The sequence below is a fragment of the Entelurus aequoreus genome, linkage group LG12, assembly GCF_033978785.1.
Source record: "Entelurus aequoreus isolate RoL-2023_Sb linkage group LG12, RoL_Eaeq_v1.1, whole genome shotgun sequence".
In the NCBI taxonomy this organism is placed as follows: domain Eukaryota; kingdom Metazoa; phylum Chordata; class Actinopteri; order Syngnathiformes; family Syngnathidae; genus Entelurus; species Entelurus aequoreus.
In genome coordinates, this window is record NC_084742.1 from 38,995,320 (window position 1) to 39,016,588 (window position 21,269).

The 21,269-nt window shown below is 39.1% G+C and overlaps 1 protein-coding gene across 2 annotated transcripts in view; it reads left to right on the forward strand.

The window, feature by feature from the left end:
* Window positions 1-337: 337 nt before the first annotated feature.
* The window catches only part of LOC133662838 (collagen alpha-1(XXV) chain-like), an 89,400-nt gene continuing 68,468 nt past the window's right edge, over window positions 338-21,269 (forward strand). For both annotated transcript variants that reach the window (XM_062067009.1, XM_062067010.1), the window contains exons 1-2: window positions 338-790; window positions 868-937. In XM_062067009.1, the coding sequence (XP_061922993.1) occupies window positions 533-790; window positions 868-937 (328 nt within the window). In that variant the 5' untranslated portion in view covers window positions 338-532. The remainder of the gene's footprint in view (window positions 791-867; window positions 938-21,269) is intronic.

Sequence of the window (21,269 nt, forward strand, 5' to 3'; positions counted from 1 at the left end):
ACCGACAATATAATGCAGATATTAATTGTTTTTGTTTTTTTGTATAAAATATGTTCTATATTATTGCCATCCCCCTCTACAATTACAGTTGAATACGCGTATGTTTCGGAGGAAACGTACACAAAGTAGAGCATTTCTCTTCATGTCCACTAGATGGCGACATTTGCCCTGTCAGCTTTCACTAAAATGTTTCCCAAAATTAAATATTTTGCACGCAACTACTAGATGTATATGGACAAAACTATCCAACCTTGACAGTGATATGTTTTTTAAGCTTTTAAACGCCACTTTATTTTGCAAAGCCACACGGTGGAATTGTGCAGCGCAGGAGTTTGGGGGCGTGTTGTTGCCATAACGAGGTTGCAAAGGGTGGGTGTGCATGCGTGGAAAAGCTCCCGAGTGCCCACGCTTCCTTCACTACCACGCAATTCCTCAACCCCTTCCTCTGAGCAACAAGTTTTGCAGCAAGTGACCGCCTTACTGCAGGGGGTGGAAAAGGTTGCACGTCAGTGAATCCGCACCGGTTATTCCAATGAAGCCGGCAGCCGCGGGGAGCATGGACACCAACGTGGACCCACGGAAGAAGAGTCGTGCATCCGGGGTGGCGCTCAGCGCCATCCCGTCGGTGTGCTCCGTGGCGTCCGTCGCCTTCTGCATCGTCCTCAGCATCCACGCCGCCGATGTCAGGCGCCGGCTGGTGGGCTTGGAGCACGGCGCGGACACCTTTACGCGCACCTCTGCTGGCCTGGATGCGTTAATTGAGCAAAAAGTCAACCAGATGTTCACCCAGGTGAGACCGCCGTCCTATTAATTAATGCGCATGTCCATCGCCACGCTGACATCACCTGTGTATTCACCCCCACGCAGCGTTCTTATGAGCAATTTGTCAAGACCAGGACGGCCAGACAAGCGTCACCTGAATGCAACTGCCCTCCAGGTAAGACTCGTGCTGCGTTCAAGGACACATTTCTACACTGTGTGATGGATGCAGGCAGCTGAAAGTTAACATTTGAACAACAGCAGCCTATCTATACATAGAGGTGCTGAGTGGCATGTTGTTGGATTGGAAAGCAGACACATGAGACGGCGTTGGTGTGTGTTGCATTTATTTTCCTTTAGTTGTAATCATGCTTCACTCGATTCAAGTCCTGGTATGTTGATTGACAGCTCATGTAGTAGATGCTTGGATGCTAAAAATAAGCCTAAAAGTACACAGTGTAATTGGCTCGTATAGTCATATGTTTGTAAATATTTTGTTTTGAAGCATGTGTCTGATATTTAGCACGTACAAATGTGTTGCATTTATTTTTATGAAAAAAAAACGAGAGACTGGGATGTCGGGAGTTCGAACCCCGGCCGAGTCTTACCAAAGACTACAAAAATTGGGACCTATTACCTCCCTGCTTGGCACTCAGCATCAAGGGTTGGAATTGGGTGTTAAATCACCTAAATAATTCCCGAGCGCGGCCACCGCTGCTGCTCACTGCTCCCCTCATCACCCAGGGGGTGGACATGGGGATGGGTCAAATGCAGAGAACACATTTCACCACACCTAGTGTGTGTGTGTGTGACTATCAGTGGTACTTTAACTTTATTTTTATGAAAAAAAACTGTCGCTTGTTACCATGGGAGTATTAGCGTCACCATTTTTTTTTTTACAAACGTGTATTTCAATCTTTGCGTCTGTAATCCAATTCACGTCTGTATCTCAAAGTGTGTGTGGGCAATCAGAGCCACATGTGCATGTTTTAAGTTGTGTGTGTGTGTATGTGCGTGTGTCACATTTTTTATTTTTTTACACAAAATGTTTGTCCATATTTGGGTTTGTATGAAGCAGGAAACCTCGAATGACTGTATATGTCACGATTTTAGTAATTACTTGAGTACAAAATACTTTTGACAACTAAGTTACTACTAAAATTTAAACTATTATTCACCTAAAGCGGGGGTCAACAACGTGCGGCTCTCGAGCCACAAGTGGCTAATTAGCGCCGCCTGGTGGCTCCCTGGAGCTTTTTCAAAAATGTGTGAAAATGGAAAAAGATGAGGGAATTTTTTTTGTTTGTTTAAATAGGGTTTCTGTAGGAGGACAAACCTTCCTTTTTTTATATATATTTTTTTGTTTTATTTTATTTTATTTTATTTTTTTGTCCTGTCCAGCTTCAGGCAAATCATATAGTTAATGTAGATGCCCATATCGGCTGTTCAGATTTACTTTACAAAAGAGAAGTGTAGGATACTTCTCTTGTTGCCTTATTTGTAGTTGACTTTATTAAATGTATTTATATGATCATTTGGTGCAGCCGGGCCATAGCAGGAGGGGATAGAAAGAGAAAAAAGGGAAGACAGAGGGGGAAATTGTGGGGACAAGAGGGGGATTAGACAGAGAGACAAAAACAACAGCAGCAAACACAACAACAACAACAATAGAGCAACATCAGCAAATATGACATGTACAAATATGATGGTAAAAGTGATAGCAAATAAGCAGTTAGCGAAAAAAGAAAATAATACAGAAATGACAATGAGCATTATTACACTACAAATGGAGCAATACAAATACCAATAGAAATAGCGCTATTGATAATGAACAATACCCATAATTTACCTCTATTATCAACCTTCCTAATTGTTAGAAATCCTGCAGGTTAAATTAAACATGCTTCACTGATGAGAGTATTTGACGTGCGCCATTTTGTCCTACTAATATCGGAAGTCCTTGAACGCACCGTAATTGTTTACATGTACAACTTTCCTTGATGCTGCCACAGAAAGACGTGTTTTATGCCACTCCTTCTTTGTCTCTATTTGTCCATCAAACTTTTTAGGCTGTGCGTGAATCCACAAAGTTGAGCTTTGTTGATGTTATTGACTTGTGTCTAGTGCTAATCAGACATATTTGGTCGCTGCATGACTGCAAGCTAATCAATGTTATCATCCTATTTATGCTAGCTGTATGTACATATGACATCATTATGCCTCATATTTGAGGTATATTTGAGGTCATTTTATTTGTAATTTCCTTCAACTTGGACACACACATCTTTTACCTTTGGCCATTCTAAGCCAGTAGTTTCCAGGAGTTATCTCACCCTCTGAAAAGCCTCAGTTTTAGTAATGTTTTCCAATGTTGTAAAAATGTGTAGAATAAATATTACATTTCAACATTTTTGTCAACGAAGATTTACATCAGCCTGCGACACATTGTCATTTTGATAGTAGGCTAATATAGCTAATATAGACACTTACATCATGTGTTGCCTTCATTATAACACTTATTATATCCATCCATCCATCCATCCATCCACTTTCTACCGCTTGTCCCTTTCGGGGTTGCGGGGGGTGCTGGAGCCTATCTCAGCTGCACTCGGGCAGGAGGCGGGGTACACCCTGGACAAGTCGCCACCTCGTCGCAGGGCCAACACAGATAGACAGACAACATTCACACTCACATTCACACTGTGACTAGGGCCAATTTATAAGGCTTTACATTTTTTGCGGCTCCAGACAGATTTTATTTTTGTATTTTTGGTCCAATATGGCTCTTTCAACATTTTGGGTTGCCGACCCCGGACCTAAAGTGTTGGAAAGTCCATTGTTCTTGGCTTCAACGCCGACACGAGTGCGAGAGGTTGCATGGCGCCAACTGGTGGTGAGTAAAGAGAAAGCCAAGGTGAAGTTACAGATACGAGTCGTTTTACAAGTTTGGATCGCTGCACAGTCAAATGACTCTTAACAGCCAATCAGGGTTCCTACTCCACACGAATCTGATTACAGACACACGGTTTATTTATTTTTGCGCAAACACAACTCTTAGTATGCCCACACAATTTGTATTACATGCACATCTACACACACACACACACGCACGAAATCCGATCGAAATACGGACATTTGTTTTTTCACCCACAGACAAATCATAATACGGCTCTGATTACACACACACATTTTGAGATGCAGACACACACATTAGTGCACAGACACTTGAATTGGATTACAGACGCACTGATTGAGACGTGCGTTCGCAAATAATTTTGTTCCAATAACACTTCCATATGTTACATGTTTTGCAGCCCTACGGTGGCAGTTTTTTTGAATACCACCATAATCTCCGATGCTTGAGATTGCTTTCCTCATCTGTTGACATGATTCCATTGGAAAACACTCCTATTTACATGGCTTTAAGTCAGGGGTGTCAAACTCATTTTCATTGAGGGCCACATCTCAGCAATGGCTGCTTTCAGAGGAGCCTTTTTAAAAAACGAAAAAATTTAAATTATGCATGCGGGTAATAACCTGTGATTAATCATGATTAATCGAAATGCATATGCATTTGATTATTAGATTGTTTTATGTATAACTTGCATTAAAATCATAAATAAAGGTGACAAGCAGATATTTAACAATTTTTTTTAATCTCACAAAAATAGTTTTGCTAAACAGTATACGACAATATAATTGTCATGATCGGATAATATTAAAGTTTAAAATATGATTTTTTTTCTGTCAAAATTGAAAGAATGGATGCATTTAGTAAAAATAAAAAATAAGTATTTTATTGAAACCCATTTTTTCCAGGCTTTCGGGGGCCACATAGAATGATGTGGCGGGCCAGAACTGGCCCCCGGGCCTTGAGTTTGACACCTTTGGTTTAGGTGCATTTGTAGCAGACTGCCCTCTGGTGGTAGATGCACTACCAATGTAGTTTGCAGTAGGATTTTGACATTTATTGATATGGCAAACTTGTCGATTTTCAAGCTTAAGATATTATAGCTACGTATAGGATTCGTGGACTCATGATGGCTTTCACAGTATGGATGGCACAAGGCTGGACAAGGACATTGCAGTGTGTAAGAAATGTTTCACGATAATTCGGTACATCGTTTCCCACCGTTCTGAGCGTGTGGAGAAAACTGCTTGAGAAGAGAATTGTTGATTATTCTGTTAAAATGCAAAATATCTCTGAAGATGGCACATTTTCATAAATCTGATTTGCATAATTGGCTAAAACGCATTTGTAAACAGACATTAAAAGCAAAACATATATGTTTGAAACTGCAAACAAACTTTCTTCGTCAGCTTCTTTTTTTATTGTTTATTTTTTTAAAGTCACAAAATGCAGCCGGCTGCCAGTGCTGTAGCAACCTGACAGTTTTGTGCAATAAAAAAATGTCTGTGATTTCCGACTGTCTGAGGCTGTGAACGTGTCAGGCTCAGTCCTGACTGTGTGCGGGTTTTGGCATTGTGCAAAATTCTAACTTGAATCGAGAGTACCTCCCATATTCCTACTCCGTTCCATGTATTTGAAATAAGGTTGCGAACAGGTGGTAGAATAGCAGTTTCAATTTAATCTGAAAGAAGTAGATTATAATACATGCATGAGTGTTTTACATATTTCATAGAAAATGTTCATATTATTATTATTATTATGAACCTTATGTACACATTATATGTACTACAACAAATGCCATAGATCAGGGGTGTCAAACTCATTTTAGTTCTGGGGCCGCATGGAGGAAAAATCTGTGCACATGCGGCCCGGACTATTACAATCATGGCACTAAAACAAAAAAATAAAGACAACTTCAGATTGTTTTCTTTGTCTTACTTTGGCCAAAAATAGAACAAACACATTCTGAAAATATTACAATAAAAATATAGACAAAAATACCGGCAGCAGTAAATTTAGATCCATGAAGGAAAGAAGAAAGTGAATGAATGTTTATAACTGAATACATTTACATATGCATTTGTTTTAGTTTGTATTACTTTTTTAAATGAATTAAAGGCCTACTGAAACCCACTACTACCGACCACGCAGTCTGATAGTTTATATATCAATGATGAAATCTTAACATTGCAACACATGCCAATACGGCCGGGTTAGATTAGTAAAGTGCAATTTTAAATTTCCAGCGAAATATCCTGCTGAAAACGTCTCGGTATGATGACGTTTGCACGTGACGTCACGGATTGTAGCGGACATTTTGGGACAGCATTATGGCCAGCTATTAAGTCGTCTGTTTTCATCGCAAAATTCCACAGTATTCTGGACATCTGTGTTGGTGAATCTTTTGCCATTTGTTTAATGAACAATGAAAGAAGAAAGCTGTAGGTGGGAAGCGGTGTATTAGCGGCGGGCTGCAGCAACACAAACACGTAGAGAACTGGGACAACAGAGACTCTTACCAGGAGGACTTTGAGTTGAATACGCGCTACCGTGAGTACGCAGCTGCGGCTTCCAAACATTTGATCGCTTGCCCGTACGTGCGTGCCGCTATGTGCATGTCACATACGTGACTTTGGGGAAATATATGTGCTGTATGAACTTTGCGGAAGTGAACAGTACTTTGGGCTGTGGGATTGAGTGTGTTGTGCGGGTGTTTGAGTTGTATTGGCGGGTTATATGGACGGGAGGGAGGAGGTGTTTGCTCTGTGGCATATTAAATATAAGCCTGGTTGTGTTGTGGCTAATAGAGTATATATATGTCTTGTGTTTATTTACTGTTTTAATCATTCCCAGCTGAATATCAGGTCCCACCCGCCTCTCACAGCATCTTCCCTATCTGAATCGCTTCCACTGCCCTCTAATCCTTCACTCTCACTTTCCTCATCCACGAATCTTTCATCCTCGCTCAAATTAATGGGGTAATCGTCGCTTTCTCGGTCCGAATCGCTCTCGCTGCTGGTGGCCATGATTGTAAACAATGTGCAGATGTGAGGAGCTCCACAACCTGTGACGTCACGCTACTTCCGGTACAGGCAAGGCTTTTTTTATCAGCGACCAAAAGTTGCGAACTCTATAGTCGATGTTCTCTACTAAATCCTTTCAGCAAAAATATGGCAATATCGCGAAATGATCAAGTATGACACATAGAATAGACCTGCTATCCCCGTTTAAATAAGAAAATCTCATTTCAGTAGGCCTTTAAGTATCGTTTATGACAACTTTTTTCCAAAACACAATATAGAATGTGAGATATAACAGGATAATGCATACATTTATCATTTGTTTTCAAAACGGTTACAAAAAAGTGGGACCCCAACATTTTACTGTGTGACCCTATTTCTATGACTTGATGGGGTCCCTGGGACCCCATTTTGAAAATTCCTAGCACCAACACTGATGGGAGTATTGGTGCGTGCAAAACAGCAGCAGGTGGCTGTGGCCTGCGGGCCGGTTCTAATACTAATCAAATATTATCCCGGGGGCCATAAATAATTAATGTTGTTGTGTTACTTTCAAATGATGTAAAATGATGTTGTACAAATACTTTTTGTCCTAAATACACTTTACAAACAAATGCCCTCAAATATGAAGTAACACATTCTTCCTGTGACTTTTGGGAATTGATCTCAATTGCAATTAATTGAATTCTACTTTCTGTAATTGTAATTCCAATAAGACATCCTGAAGGGTGGTGCCAGTTTTATTCAAATTCAAAATAATCCATTTTTTTAAATTTTGACTTGTGCAGAAAGGAGCAGTTAAGTATGCTGATTTTATTATTTAGGCGATGTTGCGGCCAACAAAAGCCTGTTTTGTTTTTCAAGTAAATATTCTTACCATGTCCAGGTAGGCGTTGCAGTACTTTTAGATGCGGAAGGGACCCACAGCAGCAGCAGGTACTTTTTGAAAAAACTGATCTGTGCGTTCATTTCAGCCTCGAAAAGTCTCCATTAGATTTGTCGCCGGCTGTGTTTTTGATAAAAAATAACCAGAAGCCTCTGATTAGTTGCTTATTATTGCGAGAACATCGCCAAGTTTGCAACACTGCATCTCCCTTGTGCTTCGTCTTCTTATTCTCTGGCAGACCAAAATGTGCTATTGAGCAAGAGCGCCAAATCCAATTCTTGCGATCCAAAATAAATAAATTGAACGTATCGGAAACACTGATTTACGACTTTGAACATTGTTTTCATTGTTGACCTGATTACACAACATATACTGGCTTGTTAACAAGAATGGGTATCCTTTATGTTTAACCCATACTTAGAGGATGCTCGCGTTCGATCATTGTCTCCCGCCCACTTCCTCGTTCAAACCTTTGGAATACGCGCATGCACAAAGTAAAACAACAACGCTTCGGGCGATGTGTGGAGTGACGTATGGTCTCACACACCTGTTTAAACTGCACAGTGGTCATTGCATCTGTTTTTAAGTCATTTCACATGTGGAGATCTCTCCTCTGAGTGAGCATCTGCGTGTGTACAAACACCAAAAAATGGAAGCCCATCAAAGCCAATATCTGATTCAGTCTGTGGGTAAAGTGTTTCTTATGCTTTTACTTTTAATTGTGTCAAATGTTTTGGTTTATTTATTGAATCTGTACTCATAAACCACTAACAGTAACATATGCTAACCTGTGGTGTTCTTGATGTATGTTTTGTAGGGCTGCAAATCTTTGGGTGTCCCACGATTCGATTCAATGCCGATTCTTGGGGTCACGATTCGATTATAAATCGATTTTTTCGATTCAACGCGATTCTCGATTCAAAAACGATATTTTTCCGATTCAAAGCAATTCTCTATTCATTCAATACATAGGATTTCAGCAGGATCTACCCCAGTCTGCTGACATGCAAGCAGAGTAGTAGATTTTTGTAAAAAGCTTTTATAATTGTAAAGGACAATGTTTTATCAACTGATTGCAATAATGTAAATTTGTTTTAACTATTAAATGAACCAAAAATATGACTTATTTTATCTTTGTGAAAATATTGGACACAGTGTGTTGTCAAGCTTATGAGATGCGATGCAAGTGTAAGCCACTATTGTTCATTTTTATTTATTTTTATTTTTATAAAAGTCCAATGATAATGTCAATGAGGGATTTTTAATCACTGCTATGTTGAAATTGTTACTAATATTGATACTGTTGTTGATAATATTCATTTTTGTTTCACTACTTTTGGATTGTTCTGTGTCGTGTTTGTGTGTCCTCTCAATTGCTCTGTTTATTGCAGTTCTGAGTGTTGCTGGGTCGGGTTTGGTTTTGGAATAGTATTGCATTTTTATGGTATTGTTGTGTATAGTTTTGTTGGATTGATTAATAAAAAAAATAAAAAATTAAAATCGATTTTTGAAAAATGAGAATCGATACTGAATCGTACAACGTGAGAATGGCGATTTGAATTTGAATCGATTTTTTCCCACACCCCTAATGTTTTGCTTGGAAAAATTTAACTTTGAGCAAGTTGCTAACAGCCCCTTCATAAATAGCATGTGCCCATGTCAGGATTACTTCCAAGACATTACTTGCACAGTATCACCTTCTAGCACGTGTTGCAGGTGGCTGAGTTTGTATCAATTTAACTGTGAAATAAGGCACCAATAGTTACTTTTATTTCGGTCTGGTTGCTACTGTTTATGTTGGCACAGGCGCCGTTAAGGAACCGAGGTTCCATACCCATCCCTAATTGTCAAGGTTTGACCTACAGATTTCCTTCTGGTGGCAGCAGTTGTGCTTGACTAAAATGTAAAAAAAAAAAACAGTTTTTAAAAATGTCTTGGACTGCTCGTGTTGTTTTTGTGTGATTACACAAAAAGTTTCATGGGTTTAAATACATCTATAGCAGACTGCCCTCGAGTGGTGGCTGATGTACAAAACCCAAAACCAGTGAAGTTGGCACGTTGTGTAAATAAAAACAGAATACAATAATTTGCAAATCCTTTTCAACTTTTATTCAATTGAATAGACTGCAAAGACAAGATATTTAATGTTGGAACTGAGAAACTTCTTTTTTTTTTCATCAACTTAGAATTTAATGGCAGCAACACATTGCAAAAAAATTGGCACAGGGTCATTTTTACCACTGTGTTACATGGCCTTTCCTTTTAACAACACTCAGTAAACAATTGGGAACTGAGGAGACCAATTTTTGAAACTTTTCAGGTGGAATTCTTTCCCATTCTTGCTTGATGTACAGCTTAAGTTGTTCAACAGTCCGGGGGTCTCCGTTGTGGTATTTTAGGCTTCATATTGCACCACACATTTTCAATGGAAGACAGGTCTGGACTACAGGCAGGCCAGTCTAGTACCCGCACTCTTTTACTATGAAGCCATGCTGTTGTAACACGTGGCTTGGCATTGTCTTGCTGAAATAAGCAGGGGCGTCAATGAAAAAGATGTTGCTTGGATGGCAACATATGTTGCTCCAAACCTTGTATGTACCTTTCAGCATTAATGGTGCCTTCACAGATGTGTAAGTTACTCATGTCTTGGGCACTAATACACCCCCATACCATCACAGATGCTGGCTTTTGAACTTTGCGCTCTAGAACAGTCTGGGTGGTTCTTTTCCTCTTTGGTCCGGAGGACACGACGTCCACAGTTTCCAAAAACAATTTGAAATGTGGACTCATCAGACCACGGAACACTTTCCCACTTTGCATTAGTCCATCTTAGATGAGCTCAGGCCCAGCGAAGCTTGTTGCGTTTCTGGGTGTTGTTGATAAATGTCTTTCGCTTTGCATAGTAGAGTTTTGACTTGCACTTACGGATGTAGCGACAAACTAGTTACTGACAGTGGTTTTCTGAAGTGTTCCTGAGCCCATGTGGTGATATCCTTTACACACTGATGTCACTTTTTGATGCAGTACCGCCTGAGGGATCGAAAGTCTCGGGCATTCAATGTTGGTTTTTGGCCTTGTCGTGATTTCTCGAGATTCTCTGAACCTTTTGATGATATTACGGACCGTAGATAGTGAAATCCCTAAGTTCCTTGCAATAGCTCGTAGAGAAATGTTGTTCTTAAACTGTTTGACAATTTGCTCACGCATTTGTTCACAAAGTGGTGACCCTCGACCCATCCTTGTTTGTGAATGACTGAGCAGTTCATGGAAGCTGCTTTTATGCACCCACCTGTTCAGAATTAGCCTGTTCACCTGTGGGATGTTCCAAATAAGTGTTTGATGAGCATTAATTGAGCACATTGTTGACAAAATGATTGTTATTCTGGAAATTGCATCAATTTGTGCAATTTTTTTTGGTTTTTTTCCACAAACACTGATTAATTTCAGAAAGCCTCAGCTAATTTGTGTTCTTTAATTGGGCAAAAGGTTGACTGCTGATTGATTGAATAATTTCCTACAAAAACATATCCAACCTTGTCACCCGCCAGTGGCCAACATGTATCAGACAAGGTGTGTAATCTACCAGTCGCTACAGATACAATCGATGCATAGAATTGATAAGTAGCAGCTTCTTTTGAACTAAAGCGTCTGTGCGGTTTCTTTGGCTGTGCCATAATTAGCGAGTGGTGGGAACGCTGAGCAGACTTCCAGGTGCTTCTGGTTAGACTTTAGGAAGCCTGGAAAACTTTGCAGTGCAATTAGACTTTTGATTGGAATATAGCGACTCATTTTAAAGCATGAAAAGGCTTCAGATTGAATCATCCTGATGACTCATCACAAGTGGTTTTCGATGTAAAGGTTCTTTATGGAGGGCAAAAAGCTCGAAATAGCACAGATGAACCTTTTTGATTTTTTTCTTTTCATGTTGTCATTCTATGGGAGCGGATGGAGTGGCTGAAAGGAGCAGCAGTCACTTTTTGTAAGAAAGGCTGGCACACTTTTCTTTCTCTTATCCTTGCATGTCAACCTGAGGGCAAACTCTGAATGGAGAAGTCTCCCACTTCTTCTCACGTGTTCCTGAACGTTTCCTGATTTTCTTTTGTGGGTGTTTTTTTTTTTACTGTAGAAAAAAGTCATAAGCCCGGTCGCTGCATGGGGCCTAATTAAAGCCATAATATGTAATAACTTGAGCTGAAAAATCACACATAGTAATATATATATATATATATATATATATATATATATATATATATATATATATATATATATATATATATATATATATATATATATATATATATATATATATATATATATATATATATATATATATATATATGTATGTATGTATGTATGTATGTATGTATGTATGTATGTATGTATGTATGTATGTATGTATGTATGTATGTATGTATGTATGTATGTATGTATGTATGTATGTATTCATTCATTAAATTGTTTTTATTCATTTTTTTGCTTTAGCTGTTACATATACTGTAATCTTATTGTACATGGTAATTGGGATTTGTTTTTGTTTTTTTAATTTTAATTTTAATTTTATTTATTTTTTCTTATAATGTCCTGCCCAGCTTCTCGGGCAAATCATATAGTAGATGTAGATGCCCATATCGGCTGTTCAGATTTACTTTACAGAAGAGAAGTGTAGGATACTTCTCTTGTTGCCTTACTTGTATTTTGACTTTATTAAATGTATTTATATTATCATTTGGTGCAGCCGGGCCGGAGCAGGAGGGGATAGAAAGAGAGAAAAAGGAAGACAGAGGGGGGAATTGTGGGGACAAGAGGGGGATTAGACAGAGAGACAAAAACAACAGCAAACACAACAACAACAACAACAGAGCAACATCAGCAAATACGACATGTACAAATATGATGGTAAAAGTAATAGCAAATAAGCAGTTAGCGAAAATAAAAAATAATACAGAAATGACAATGAGCATTATTACACTAAAAATGGAGCATTATGAATACCAATAGAAATAGTGCTATTGATAATAAACAATACCAATACTTTACCTTTATTATCAACAATACAATTGTTCAAATGCAACAATACATATACGTGATAACTGATAACTTGAGATACGAAAGAATGCAGAAAAATGGAGGGGAAGAAAGAGAAGCAACCTACATTAACCTTGTAGATTGTTATAGTACCAATAGGTTAATTGGGATTTGTTATATATTGTATATATTATATACAAATATAATATATCAGTATATATAATATATTGTATATATAATATGTAAATATTACATATATGTTATATTTTATATTGCTACTATAGTACATTTTTAGTTTACTTAATGCCTGCATTATCCTTTCCATCCTTACCCTTTACATCCTTTGAAACTGAGCTACTGTGTGGAACAATTTCCCTTGTGGATCAATAAAGTTTGTCTAAGTCTAATAAGTGCAAATGGAAATAGGAATGTGACGATCACAATATAATCCTGCGATTGATATGTTTATGCCGTGCATCGATATTTTTTGTTTTGTTTTGTTTCACAGCTCTTACAGTTGATGTATATGTGATATATTATTTTGTTTTTTTTCTATTCAGCCAACACTCTAATCCTTAAATAGCTCGCAACTGAATCATCTGCTCAAGAGAGGCATTCTCTTAAAGAGACAGTAACATGCACTTCTGTCCTAACAGAAAGCCCATCCATTCATCCATTTTCTACCGCTTAATCCCTTTGGGGTCGCGGGGGGCGCTGGAGCCTATCTCAGCTACAATCGGGCGAAAGGCGGGGTACACCCTGGACAAGTCGCCACCTCATCGCAGGGCCAACACAGATAGACAGACAACATTCACACTCACATTCACACACTAGGGCTAATTTAGTGTTGCCAATCAACCTATCCCCAGGTGCATGTCTTTGGAGGTGGGAGGAAGCCGGAGTACCCGGTGGGAACCCACGCAGTCACGGGGAGGACATGCAAACTCCACACAGAAAGATCCCGAGCCCGGGATTGAACCCAAGACTACTCAGGACATTCGTATTGTGAGGCAGATGCACTAACCCCTGTACCACCGTGCTGCCCTAACAGAAAGCAACATGCAATAATAAATATTGTCACATTACCGTTAACTAATCCCTATACATGTAACATCATTGATTCACTTTATCTCCATCCATACTCATGGGTTGGGGTGGCTTACATGGTAGAGCGGCCATGCCAGCAACTTGAGGGTTCCTTCTTCTAATCCACCTTCCCCCATCCTAGTCACGGCTGTTGATGGGTCATGGTTAGCACCTTGCAAGGCAGCTTCCGCGTGTGAATGAGTGAATTTGACGTAAAATCTAAAGCACTTTGGGTATTGTGCATCTAAAGTAAAGTGCTATATAAATACAGACCATGTACCATTTGATCTAGACTGCATTTATTTCTGATCAAAACATGCAAAACTGTAATTACATTTAACAACTGTTTTACATGTCATCCAGGGGGCGCTCCTTGTGTCATTTTCACAGTTCTGTTGAACTAAAACAGTGTCATTGTTTTTACGCTGTTGCTCTTTTTAATCTGGTTAAAGTATGATGCAAAATATAGTACAAAGTATGACACATTTTTTTTGTTTGTTTCACTCTGGGCTGCGCGATATTGGAAAAAATCTAACATTGTGATGACATAGTTATATGAAAAACATGTTTTACCAGCTGACTTGAATAGTAGCTTACTTACGTTACATTGTCTGTCTTCTAGACATATTCTTATATTTTATTGCTTGTTTATATTGTGCTGGCAACTGAGTATAAGTAGCATTCTATTATGTGCAAATGTGAATTGAACTAATGAAGCTTTGAACATTTTTTAACTCTCCATCTTAAAACAGGGTATCGGCTGTGTCTTAAAAAAAGTCTTAAATCCAACAATTTGAATTTAAGGCCTTAAAATGTCAACAATCTTTTAAAATCCCATAAAAGGTCATAAATACGATTTTGAAAGGTTTTAAAAATCTATTAACGTTACTTTTATTTAAAACATGCAGTTGAGTCTTGTTTTTAAATGTTTAGATTTTTGAGGACACTATTACGAAACTACAAAACGGAAGTAAAGTAGGCTACCTGTGCTGCCCGGTCAGAATTTTCAAGCACCAATGGGTTGTGCACCCGCAGCGGTGTGTTGTTACAGCTTAGCATATCGGCGGAGAAAACTTAACTAAAGCCCACAGCAAAGCCAAATGACTTGCATAAGATAGGTAAGTGCAAGTTAAACTTGTGTCTCCAAAAACGATCAATTTGATGCATGCTTGAACTCGGTAGATGAAAACAAACATGAAGTTTTTAGCCGATTTCATCAAGAGACCTCATCTCCAAAGTTAGTAAGTACAAAAGACATGAAGCCTTCATGTTTTGTCAGTATTGATGTGAAATGGGTCTAAAATTGCATTCATTATGGTCTTAAAGTTCTAGAAAGTCTTAAATTTGACTTGTTGAAACCTGTGGAGACCCTGTCGAACGAAGCATTCAAACTTCATAATGAAAATGTTTTTTAAAATATAAATACTGTATATATATATATATATATATATATATATATATATATATAAACACATTTAAATAAAATTTTGGTAACATTAATGATGCCAACTTCTTCATATCCATCACCTTCCTTTGACTTCTCAATGTTAATGACAATATGCAGCATATAGACTAGGGCGGTATCTATTGAAAACGAGTTCTAGTACTCGGTGGAGGTCTGGGCTGTAGTTTTCTGCTTTGGTGCATTTTGAGTACAGTCTTTGTCCAGTCGTGCTGCACTTTCAAGAAGCATCTGTCGGATCCCTGGATGTCCCCTCCCTCTCTGGGGCGATGTTGTGGGTTGTCTAGAGGGGGTGCAGACCTATCACAAAAGCCAGCTCACAGACTCTACGTCTCATCGACAGATGCCCTCTGACACACGCTCATCCTCCGACTGAGCTCTCCTTTAAGTTTACTTCCCACACTGCTATTCAGTGGAGTTTTAATGGCAGAGGAGTTTCTATAATGTTAATGGCCCACCCGCTTCAGGGCACAGCCAGGCTACTGTTTTGTTACGGGTACAGTACTTTTATCACATTGTCGTCCAAAAGACAGTTTCATTTGCGCCCATTTTATTACTGCATCCCGAATATTATAAACTGTACCCAGCGAGATTTGCTGTGGTCGTTCGTCTAGTCCAGGGGTCGGCAACCCGCGGCTCCGGAGCCGCATGCGGCTCTTTGACCACTCTAATGCGGCTCAACTGCATACTAGCCGACCCTCCCGATTTACCCGGGAGACTTCCGGATTTCAGTGCCTCTCCCAGTAATCTCCCGGGGCAATTATTCTCCGGTTTTCACCCTGTCAACTATAATAAGGGGATACTGGGATGACACAGCATTCAGCGCCCTCTACAGCCAACAGTATCAACGTGCCAGTCCAGATACATGTTGTATGCAGCTTCTGCTTGCACATGTATGTGACAGCAAGGCATACTTGTTCCACAGCCATACAGGTTACACTGACGGTGGCGATATAAACAACTTTAGCACTCTTACTAATATGCGCCACACTGTGAACCCACACCAAACAAGAATGACAAACACATTTTGCACTGTAACGCAACATAAACACAACAGAACAAATACCCAGAATCCCATGTATCCCTAACTCTTCCGGGCTACATTATACACCCCGCTACCACCAAACCCCCCCCCCCCCCCCCACATAAAACCCACCCTTGTGCATATTAGTAAGAGTGTTAAAGTTGTTTATATCGCCACCGTCAGTGTAACCTGTATGGCTTTTGACCAAGTATGCCTTGCTGTCACATAGGTGTGCCAGCAGAAGCTGCATACAACATGTACCTTGACTGGCACGTTGTCAATGCTGGTTGTAGAGGGCGCTAATATTGTTGTTAAGGGTGAAAATCAGCAGACATTCGAGAGAAAAGTGGACTTAAATTACGGGGATCTCCCGGTAAAATCGGGGGGGTTGGCAAGTAGGACGCTGTCAAGCGCCTTTCATACAAAACTCGTGGTCCGCACTAACATTAAATTTTCATATTAAGATGCGGGCTGCGTGTTTGAAACCCCTGGTTTATACATAGCACAAAGCAAAAAAAAACTTTGTATGCAGTGTTATTTCATTTTAAATTTCAAACGAGTTTTGTGGCTCCCATTGTTTTCTTTAATTTGTGAAACTGGTCAAAATGGCTCTTTGAGTGGTAAAGGTTGCCGACCCTTGGTCTAGTCTTATATCAGACATTTCCATAAGTCAACTGGCTCTGTGAGGCGGCCTTCACACGGGAGTCTTTTTTTTTAATTTTTATAAAAGAAACCCATACAGGATGTAGTAAAAATGTCCCAGACGACGCTGTGTGGTACCTGCAATTAGCATTGACGGGGAAAATGGTGTGGATTTTGTTACATCTAAAAGAAATTACTGTTTTCAACATCTGTGTACGGCCACAGCTGTGTGCGCCCTTAATTCAATTGGCCGGTCACTCGATGTAATCCAAAGCAGTCTAGGCAGCTACTTAAAGTGACACATTGGGAGTGTAGCTCACTAGCACACTATAAGCCTTTAACTTTAATTCATGTTCAACACTGACATTAAGTCTAGTGTATGAACTTAAATCCATACGTTTTCTAGCATTTGTAGAATGTTCTTAAAGGGAAACATGCTCCATTTTCATTCCCAGTCCTGGTGCAAGACAGGAAAACATACAGTTTATTTTTCTTTTATGCGTTCTCGCTAGTAGATGAATGCGAGCAAAAGTCTGCTTACAATGGAGGCCATGGGAGTTAAAAAAACACATGCAAACACGTCCATCAAGGTTTTATATACAAACCCTAAAACCAGTAAAGTTGTCATGTTGTGTAAATCGTAAATAAAAACAAAATACAATGATTTGCAAATGCTTTTCAACTTATATTCAATGGAATAGACTGCAAATACAAGATATTTAACGTTCGAAATTTGCAAAAAAAACGTTATTTTTTGCAAATATTAGCTCATTTGGAATTTGATGCCTGCAACATGTTTCAAAAAAAGCTAGCACAAGTGGCAAAAAAGACTGAGAAAGTTGAGGAATGCTCATCAAACACTTATTTGGAACATCCCACAGGTGAACAGGCTAATTGGGAACAGGTGGGTGCCATGATTGGGTATAAAAGCAGCTTCCATGAAATGCTCAGTCATTCACAAACAAGGATGGGGCGAGGGTCACCACTTTGTGAACAAATGCTTGAGCCAATTGTCCAACAGTTTAAGAACAACATTTCTCAACGAGCTATTGCAAGGAATTTAGGGATTTCACCATCTACGGTCCGCAGTGAATCTGGAGAAATCACTGCATGAATTGATTAACGTGGACCCCGACTTAAAAAAAACGTATTCGGGTGTTACGATTTAGTGGTCAATTCTATGGAATATGTACTGTACTGTGCAATCTACTAATAAAAGTTTCAATCAATTAATCAATGTAAGCGATGATATTACGGACCTTTTATCCCTCAGGCAGTACTGTATTAAAAAGCGACATCAGTGTGTAAAGGATATCACCACATGGGCTCAGGAACATTTCAGTGTTGTTGAAAGGGAAGGCCATGTAACACAGTGGTAAAAATGCCCCTGTGCCAACTTTTTTGGAATGTGTTGCTGCCATTAAATTCTAAGTTAATGATTATTTGCAAATAAATAAAAAATAGTTTCTCAGTTCGAACATTAAATGTCTTGTCTTTGCAGTCTATTCAATTGAATATAAGTTGAAAAGGATTTTGCAAATCATTGTATTCTGTTTTTATTAACAAATTACACAACGTGCCAACTTCACTGGTTTTGGGTTTAGTACTTGCTGTAAGTATATACCGTATGTAATGTAGTAAGGGACACATTCAAAATAACATAATATTTACATACTTTCAGAGACGCATCACAACGATCACTAAACTTTCAACAACAACACTGACTAGAACTCATGCAGACTTCATTAGAGCAAACAAACATAATAAAATTACTAACTTACTGTACAATGTCTGCTCTCACTGGGATGTGGACTGATAGTGTAGTGTTTTTCTCGCCATCTCAGGGTCTAAATTAGCTGTCAAAGTGTACCAACTTCTCAGTTTATGTCCACATTCTTTTACTATCAAGGTGAGAGACATGATGTATAGTCCAGAATTAACTTTCACGAGCTCAGAGGCAAGAAAGCAGCTCGCCAGCTGATGATGTCAATAGAGCAGCATAAGGAACTTGCCTCTATCTGATCAATGCGCTATCAATACGTTGGCTCTTATAGTAACAATATTGCTAATACTTGGTTAATATTCAGGTCACGAAATTCAAATGGAGTACTTTTGGCGCTTTTTGAATTGTCATTTATTGGGTTTTCATGGTCAGAATAAACGCAATAACGTCATGGCTCCCATTGGCTCCATTTTAAGCAGACTTTTATTCACGTTTGTTTACGTGCTAGAATGCATTAAGAAAAGGCATGTGTTCTTGTCCCTGACAAGGATTGTGAATTATAGGCAGAATTCCAAAAAGGTGCAGTTCTCCTTTAAGAGTCCACAAGTGTTATATGCAGTTAACCACTGTAACAATAATAGAAACCGTTTTAAAAAATTTTTTTTTTAAAAAGATGCAAAATTAAGGTGAGTTGTAGTGTTAAAAATTGTTTAGTATTCCTTTACATTTAAAAAGAAGTTAACCACTGTAAACATGATACATTTGAAAACAAATGTTAAAAATATGCAAAATTAGGGTGAGTTGCTGTTTTTAACATGTTTACGAGTCATTCAAGTGTAAAAAGAAGTTAACCACTGTAAACAAAAAAAATACAACTACTTAACTCTGAAAACACATTTTAAATAGGTGCAGAATTAGGGTGACTTGCAGTTTTTAACATGTTTACTCATCATTCAAGTGTAAAAAGAAGTTAACCACTGTAAGAGAAATACAAATCCTTAACGTTGAAAACACATTTTAAAAAGGTTCAGATTTAGGGTGAGTGGCAGTTTTTAACATGTTTACTTGTCATTCAAGTGTAAAAAGAAGTTAACCACTGTAAGAAAAATACAAATACTTAACTTTGAAAGCACATTTTAAATAGGTGCAAAATTAGGGTGAGCTGCAGTTTGTGAAGACTCTTCAGTTTTTAAAGTTCTTAACAAGTGTAAAAAGAAGTTAACCACAGTGAAAGCAAGCAAAACAACGGTAGCCGCTTATTGTATGACAGACTTTCGATTGTTAGAACATTGCTTGTGGTGATGGCCACAGCTTGACTCTGGAACAGATTATTTGGATTGTCCTGGAGTTAATTAGCGTTTGACCACTACTATACAGTCCCTCTCTCTGTACATCATGCCCGTTGAGGCAGGCCTGGCATCACAATGCAAAACATTGGGATGCCTTAGATGTGGCTTGATATCCGGCTAGCTCATTTGGTCTGGCCACCGAGCAAGGAAAAAACAGCAGGCAAGAATTCCTCAGGGGGAAGAGATGAATTTGCTGTGTTTTCCACTGGTACTGTACATTTGTGCGACCTCAGTGACATTCACGAGCGAGGAGACGAAAAACGACACCGCAGCAGTTACTCGGGCGTGACATTTGCGGTCGGGCAGCGGGGGCCGCAGACTGGACCTCCACCTGCGAGCCACTGGTGGAATAACAAACCAGTCTGCGCCATATTCCACTCGGAATACCGGCACATATGTTCTCCCGTCATTTATTATGTTACATGAAAGTAGGAGGATATTGGAGCTGACAGCAAGCGCATGCTGAAGCTGGAATCCAATTTGCTTTTTAGGTTAATGCATTCCCTAATTTGATATTTCGCTGTTATTTATTTGGTACTGTGGGGAAACGTGGTTGTTATATACAAAGTGTCACCTCTGATTGCTTCACTATGGATGGCTTACTAGAAATAATAAATGCATCTTTCTTAATCAAAATTAGATGGAAAAATACACTTTATTTTACAAACCCCGTTTCCATATGAGTTGGGAAATTGTGTTAGATGTAAATATAAACGGAATACAATGATTTGCAAATCCTTTTCAACCCATATTCTGTTGAATGCACTACAAAGACAAGATATTTGATGTTCAAACTCATAAACTTTATTTTTTTTTTGCAAATAATAATTAACTTAGAATTTCATGGCTGCAACACGTGCCAAAGTAGTTGGGAAAGGGCATGTTCACCACTGTGTTACATGGCCTTTCCTTTTAACAACACTCAGTAAATGTTTGGGAACTGAGGAGACACATTTTTTAAGCTTCTCAGGTGGAATTCTTTCCCATTCTTGCTTGATGTACAGCTTAAGTTGTACAAAATCGGGGGGTCTCCGTTGTGGTATTTTAGGCTTCATAATGCGCCACACATTTTCAATGGGAGACAGGTCTGGACTACAGGCAGGCCAGTCTAGTACCCGCACTCTTTTACTATGAAGCCACGCTGTTGTAACACGTGGCTTGGCATTGTCTTGCTGAAATAAGCAGGGGCGTCCATGATAACGTTGCTTGGAGGGCAACATATGTTGCTCCAAAACCTGTATGTACCTTTCAGCATTAATGGTGCCTTCACAGATGTGTAAGTTACTCATGCCTTAGGCACTAATACACCCCCATACCATCACAGATGCTGGCTTTTCAACTTTGCGCCTCTTTGCACGCTGATTTCACTTTCCTCTTTGTTC